Source organism: Zea mays, chromosome 5, assembly GCF_902167145.1.
Source record: "Zea mays cultivar B73 chromosome 5, Zm-B73-REFERENCE-NAM-5.0, whole genome shotgun sequence".
NCBI classification, from domain to species: domain Eukaryota; kingdom Viridiplantae; phylum Streptophyta; class Magnoliopsida; order Poales; family Poaceae; genus Zea; species Zea mays.
In genome coordinates, this window is record NC_050100.1 from 222,932,661 (window position 1) to 222,939,761 (window position 7,101).

Genomic DNA, 7,101 nt, shown 5'->3' on the forward strand with positions numbered 1-7,101 from the left:
ATCACCATTGTTTATTGGTTATTTATGATAATACAAATTTACCATACTAAACACGTATCATTCATTAGATCTATAATAAATCATATATAGTATATTTGTTTAAATCATAAGCATTCATTAAAAGATATGATGTTTATATGTATAGTACGTACTACTCCTATATACAAAAAAGTTGCGATTCTTATTTCTAGAAGTCAAGCCATTTTAATTTACCAAAAAATATACAAAAAAGTATAATTAAATTATGTATACAGACACCATTATTATGGTAAATCTATTTAGATATATTTTTGGCTAAAGAACCTAAAATTTTACCAAATATATGATTTTAAGTATTAATATGTCTACTATTAATTAAATATTGTATGAAACATGTTTCATGATAGATTTTATTTATCTACAACAAACTTATTTGGAGATACGAATGCAGCTAGTGTTTTAAACAGATGTAAGAAATTTTTAATTAAAATAAATTAATTACAGAAATATTTTTAGGGACGGAGAGAATATATAGTATGGTAATTATTAATTTTATATAGATTTGGTAAATTTAATATTTTTTTAATATGATACTGTGTTAGATATCATCTTTTTTTGGATGGAGTACGTACTAGTTCTCGTCCAGGGTTATATAAACGTGAATATTCCTTTTGTTTTTGTAAAAAAGATAAAAAAATGAATCACACTAGTGGAAGTGGCGTGGTGCGGTGCAGCTAATACAACGACCGGCACTAATTGATTGCTCGCGTGTACGACGTGGCGCAAGTAAAAGATCCGGCAGGGCTGGATCCATTAACGTTAACCACCGCACACAGTGAGTATACGTCGCTGCTAGTACTCCGGCCTAACTAGTTATACCAGCTACGACTTGGGCTGCTGGTTGCACCACGCAGAGAACCTCGCGTCCTTCCTTCCGTTGGGCCAGCTGCAGCTAGCTAGCCCGTGTTCTTCTTCTTCCTCCTCGTCGTCGTCCTGACCGACGAGAGGGGTGAGGGGCGCGTCTCAAGTGTAAAAGCGGAGGAGTGGGTCGCCACTTCCGTCGTCTCAGCCTGCCTGCCTGGCCACCAACACGAGCGTTCAAAACCCAGGAGCTATCCAGCACATCCTAGCTTTCCCCCCTTCTATGGCTCTATCTCATCCTGATAACAAAGCAGAAACAGTAGCTGTAGGCCTCATCAGTTACCTTCCCGCACGTTCTGCCACCCATAGTTTATCAATTTTATCAACCTATATTAATAATCCCTCGATTATGTTTTCCACTCTGATCGAGCTCACCCTATCGCCTGGCATGTGTGTATAGTACTATAATACACTCTCCCAATCTTGTTCTCTCCTCCTACTCATCCTCTCTGTCTTAAGAGGAGGCCAGTCCGGAGGAAGAAGGGACAGGAGGAGACACAGACAGAGAGAGAGGGGCAGGAATTCAATTCCACCGACCCACGCACCTCTAGGTCACCCCGCTCCCACCCCTTTCCTCCATTTACCTCCACCTATATAGCTCCCCATAATTCCCCGGGCCTCCCCTCTCTTGTTAGGAGTACACACTTCTCCTTAGAATTGGAGCTGTACGAGCCACCCAGCAACTTTCTTCATCATCTTCTTCAGCCCTCGCTCTGTCCGTCGACACAGCAGCTTTGCTTGCCACCAAGCTAGCCATGCAGGAGGAGTAAGAGTACAACCGTAGGAGAGAGAGAGAGAGAGAGAGAGAGAGAGAGAGCTAACACCACCCCGATTCCACCCACCACTGTCCCTAGCTAGCTTATTTACAGGCGTTCGTGATCGCCAACAGCTTCTCGTCAGAAAGAGTGCAACGGGCCGGCCGGGCAGAAGAGGTAGCTGGGAGCTAGAGAGAAAAAAAAAAGGTGCACCGAGCAACCCAGGCCAGGGAGGAAGGGAGGAGTGAGCCGTCAGTCGACCGTTTCCGGCGAACTCACAGGTGAGTCATCAGTCGATCGCCGGCGGTGCTTATCATGTGCAAAAACTAGCCATTTTCGCCTGCAAGCCACATGGATGGGTATTGGTAAATGCGTGAATACGATGAACTAGAAAAAAAATCTGACTGATCGCTGGCAGGAGCAAGAATCGCATCATGTGTGCTTGTTTTTGGCCTCTCTTCTCTGTTTTGCCTTTTGCTTCCTCGAGTCGTCCCATTTTCTGATAGTAGCCGGCCGGCCGGCCGGCCTGGCTCGGCTGGCGGCGAATTGTCGCCGGCCGGCTTCTTCTTCATTGCCGTACCCGGTTGGTTCATCATCCCATTCCCATGCACATGCCTGTAGTTGCACAGCTCAATCAGGCGTCTTCAAAGTTCAAACTCCATTCCTGGGATAGAAAATGAAAAAAAAGACTGCACAAAAAAGAGGGGCTTCAATTTGGACTGTTGTTTCTGAATCGAATTACAAGACTGCACAGAAGAATTGCTTTGCTAAGAGGGAATTGAAGGGACTAGGGAGGGAGGCTGCAGAAGCTTCGCAGTTTACAAGGACATCTTCGGATGCGCTGCTGCTGCTGCTGCTGGCCTTGGCTGGGCCTTTGTTGTCCTGGTAAATGGACAGACGCGTCTGCGTGAATTGGTGGGATCGGAATTGACTGGGTGAAGGGGAGGAAGAGGAACGGAGGATGCTGGGTCACACGGCATTCCGTTCCAGACCCAGCAGCCTTGCCTTGGTTTTCCACAGCGTCCTTGTCTGTACCTTTTGCATGCATCCCCCCCATGCTTTTACGGATATACGCTTCCATCCTTTCCTTCCTTCCAGTCTGGATGGATCCTTCTCTAGAAGCAGAGGGGACAGGGAGACAGTGCAAAAAAGAAGAAGAAAAAGTCCAAATCCATGGTTGCTCGTTCCTGGCTGGATTGGAAGGGGTGAAAAGATAAAAATGTGTATAGTAAAAGACACGGATAACAACGCAAAATAGTTAGTTATAAAATATACTCAATTCGTCCCAATATATAATACATAACTATATCTGATTTAAAGACCAAAAATACATTTAATTCTCTATATCACTACGTCAATATAAATGTGCATAGAGATTGGATAAAAATAAAAAGTGATTTATTTTGAGACGAAGTGAGTAGTACAAGTATAGCAGTACTAGTAAGGGCATGTACAGTGGTGTTTAATGTGGGGGCTCTTAAGGTGTTTTAGTGGGTTATTTGCAAAATAATCTTAGAGCCGTCTCTCCGTGAAGAGACGCCTCTGGCTCGTAAACCAAGTAACAACAGACGCCTCACTTCCCACTGTACGAATTTGTCGTCTATTCTATCGATCTGATGCTATACAAATACATTTAATTCTGTATTTATTAATAGACTACGTTTATAGACACTCCATTGTACAATATAGTCTCTTAGTTGTATCCTGTGCTTGGAGAACCGTTTTGGTGTCTCTCCACTGTACATGCCCTAAAGAAAAATGGCAGACGAGAATTCCTCGGGGTTCTCACCGGAGGACCTGGGCAATAATTAGCCACTTTACCGAGGGTGGAAGCCGCTTCGGCTCGAAGCCGCCGGCTGAGCTGGCAGCCCCGAGTGACGCGTCGCGACCAATGGCAGCACGCCGCGTCAGCGCACCCTCTTTTTTGACAAATTCCTTGTGCTGGTCGCTTTGACTTTTACGCCGGTGCACAAGCACCACAGCACGTCCTTGGTGGTGAATCAATCAAACGCTCCGATTTTTCCACCGTCGTTTGTTCGTATTATTTTACTACTACTACTACTGCAGTACAGTAGTCTATATATATTATTCAAATTTTTACCGTATCGTGCATGTACTGTGCTTCCATCTGGTCGCATATGCTTGCTTCGGAATAAAGAAATAGTGTGGAAAAAAAATGGACGCGTCACATGCGCTGCTCACATGGTGGGTGGGCCCCGCGCCCGGCGCGCATCATCATGCACCGCATCCGAGTACACATGGAGCCCGCGCTGCCGTCACTTGAATTCAGTTGAAATTGGGGGATATATAAAATCTCCCCCTCCGACCCTCCTGTCCCGCTCCTCTTCTATTTGTTCGTTTACAGCCCCCCAGCTCATCAAAGATCACATTTTGAGCACTGCTATATAAACAAAGTTGGCAGGAGTCGTAGATTAGCAGGCCGCCCGTCTATTTTTTTGTTCATGTTTTGAAAGTGAAGGAGGATTTGGGTGGGCAACGTCTACCTCTGCCAAAAATAATCGGCGTCCATATGCAGGCGTCGTATCTTTGGAATAAGTGAATAGCAGGTGCAAAATAATCGACGTTGCCTTCATTTCATTCCATTTGCGTGATTAATGCATGCGTATCCAGCCTGATTTGCGTTTCCCGCATTAATATCTTATTCCGCGTCGGGGGTTCCCCCTTCAATTTTTACTATTTAAATTATACAGATACATATCCAGCCGGCGCAGCCAGGAGGCGACTGACCGAATTGTATTGTTTGTTCGATCGAAGCAGGCAGATGGCAGGCGGCGGATTCGTGGAGGACATGATGAGGGAGCAGAGCCTGCTGGAGGCGACGTGCGGCGACCTCTTCGACCACATCGACGACCTCCTCGACTTCCCCAACGAGGACTCCGCCGCCGCCGTGCTCCTCCTGGACGCGCCGGCGCCCGGGAGCCCGCTGTCGGCGCGCATCATCGACGTCGGCCGCGCCGGCAATGCGCTCGCCCCGCCTGCTGCCCCCGCGCAGCACGACGCTTCCGCTAGCGCCTTCTTCGCCGCCGCGGGGAACGATGTGTTCGACACCAAGGACGTCGTCGGCGCACACATCGGCTCGGTGAGTCTGAGACCCCCGCCCCCTCCATGTCCTGCTTGTCGGTAGTGATGGAACGCGTCTTCTTTTATTTTTATTTTTTTCTTCTAAATCTCCGCTCCACTCTATTCGCACTGTCCGTGCGATTCATCGTAGAACGGAACGGAACGGAGTTCAAAATAGCCCCGGGCGTCAGGGGACACGCCACGCGGGTCGGTCTCATCGGCCACGACCTGGGTGGTTGGGGTAAGGAGGAGTGGGCGGTGTCGGTCGGCCCGATGGGCGGTGGCCGGTGAGATTCGTGATCGGAGTTACCACCGCCCGGTGTTACGTCGGTCGCCCGGACCCGTGTTACGTCGGTCGGAGGGCCCGTCGCTTTTCTTGGTAGCTCGCCAGCCCAGCAACTAACTGTTCCCTCTACTCTACGCAACCTAAATTACACGTGGGGCCCGGCCCGTTCGTTCGTTCATGATTGTTTTGTTTGCTGCAGTGATAATCTGATTTGTTACTGCTTGCTGCAGCAGCAAATGTGAGCAGTAACATGACAGATAGTAGCAGCTGCAGCAGCAAAGCTGGCAGTGTCGGTGTCGGCGTCGGCGTCGGTGTCGGTGCTGGGCAACGGCGCGTCGCATGATTCTTCTGTTCTGACGTGGCAACTAATGATTCTGATCCCATTTGGTTGCAGTGCGACGACATTGACATGGACATGGCGCAGCTGGAGTGGCTGTCGGGGCTCTTCGACGACGCCTCCATCCCGCACGAGCCGGTGTTCCCTGGCGCGACGGCGGGCGGCGCGGCGCCCATCATGAAGAGCTCCGCGCTGGCGGCCGGCGCGCTGCTGCCGCAGGACAAAATGGAGGACGCGCTGCTGTTCCGCAGCTCCAGCCCCATCTCGGTGCTGGAGCACGGCAGCGGTGGCAGCGGCAGCGCCAGCGCCACCGGCTCCGCGTCCTCGTCCTCCTCCTCGGCGTCGTCCTCCTCGGAGTCCTTCTCCGGGAGTGGGAGTGGGAGTGGCGGAGGGCATGTTTGGTCGGCGCCAGTGTCGCCGCGCCCGGCGCCGCCGCCGGCGCTCGTCATACCGGCGCGCGCACGGAGCAAGCGCTCCCGTTCGTCCGCGTTCACCGGAGCCGCCGCGCGCGCCGGGGCGGAGACGCCCACCATCCTCGTGCCGACGCCCATGTACTCCTCCGGGTCGGCCCACTCGGACCCCGAGAGCATCGCCGAGTCCAGCCCGCACCCGGCGCCGCCCATGAAGAAGAAGAAGAAGGCCAAGAAGCCTGTGGTCCCCGCGCCAGCTGCCTCTTCTGACGACAACGATGGCGACGCCGACTACGAGGAAGGCGGCGAGCAAACGGAGCCGCAGGGCGGCGCCGTCAGGAGGTGCACACATTGCCAGATCGAGAAGACGCCGCAGTGGCGCGCGGGGCCGCTGGGGCCCAAGACGCTCTGCAACGCCTGCGGCGTGCGCTACAAGTCCGGTCGTCTGTTCCCGGAGTACCGCCCCGCGGCGAGCCCCACCTTCGTGCCGTCCATCCACTCCAACTCGCACAAGAGGGTGGTGGAGATGCGCCAGAAGGCTGTCCGGAGCGGCGACCCGTCGTGCGACCTTCTCCATTTCATCCGCCGCCGGGATTGACGTCCCGGCATGGCGTCGCCGGACTGTCGGTCGGTCTCGTCCCCCATATAGCTATATATGTATGCATGCATGGTTGCTTCATCAGTCGTCGTCGCCCATCATGGTCATCATCACCGCTTCACCGGTCACCGCCATGGATCGTCTCCCGCCCATCATCACATGCATTGGTTTGTGTCAGCATCCATCCAATCCCAATCCATCGCCGGGCGTCCCGACGTTGTTAGTTCATTAGGTCTTTTTTTTCCTCATCGGGGGCTAGTGTTATTTTACCTTTGATCCTTTTGTCTATTGGTTAATTGGTTCCCCCTGGATGTTTTTTGTTTGTATAGAGAGTGAAAAAGAGAGAAGAAATAGATGAGTCAGAGTGGTTGCTGCATTGCAATTGCAGTTGCTTGCAAGCTAGGTAGGTGAGAAGGAGAGCTAAACCAGCAGCAGAGGGAGACAGATTTAGAGAGGAAACTTTGCAGCTAGTCAGTCAGTCACTTAGAAAAAAAACAAGGAGAGTGCTTGAAGCAGGTGAAAGGGCAATTTGTTGGTTTGCTAATTAGAAGAGAGGTTCTGTCAGGTCAGGTCAGGTAGTTGCTATCATTATTCATGAGGATTTTCAAACTTAATAGGGGGACAGCCATCATCCATCATAGTTTGTATTTGGAACTTGGTATACTGAACTCTGAAAATTCTTTTTGCAGTTCATCTATGCTTAGGGATTGATAAGTGTTGTCTGGTTTCTTCTA

General features: G+C 50.6%; 1 protein-coding gene across 4 annotated transcripts; it reads left to right on the forward strand.

The window, feature by feature from the left end:
• Positions 1–7,101, forward strand: LOC107228387 (GATA transcription factor 8). Of its 4 annotated transcripts, none has more exons than XM_020537560.3 (3): positions 1–1,936; positions 4,431–4,755; positions 5,417–7,101. In XM_020537560.3, exons 2-3 carry the CDS (start codon positions 4,438–4,440, stop codon positions 6,365–6,367), a joined length of 1,269 nt encoding a protein of 422 aa, XP_020393149.1. In that variant the 5' UTR covers positions 1–1,936; positions 4,431–4,437; the 3' UTR covers positions 6,368–7,101. The 4 variants fall into 4 exon arrangements, with proteins under 4 accessions (XP_020393149.1, XP_020393148.1, NP_001307377.1 ...); XM_020537559.3 differs by having other exon boundaries at positions 992–4,222; positions 4,434–4,755; positions 5,417–7,075; NM_001320448.1 differs by having other exon boundaries at positions 1,399–1,936; positions 4,434–4,755; positions 5,417–6,465.

Excerpts from the sequence above, each read along its gene's own strand:
- LOC107228387 (XM_020537560.3), top strand. The coding sequence starts at position 4,438 with ATGGCAGGCGGCGGATTCGTGGAGGACATGATGAGGGAGCAGAGCCTG. Across the intron at positions 4,756-5,416 it reads TCGGCGCACACATCGGCTCG|TGCGACGACATTGACATGGA; the intron begins GTGAGTCTGAGA and ends ATTTGGTTGCAG.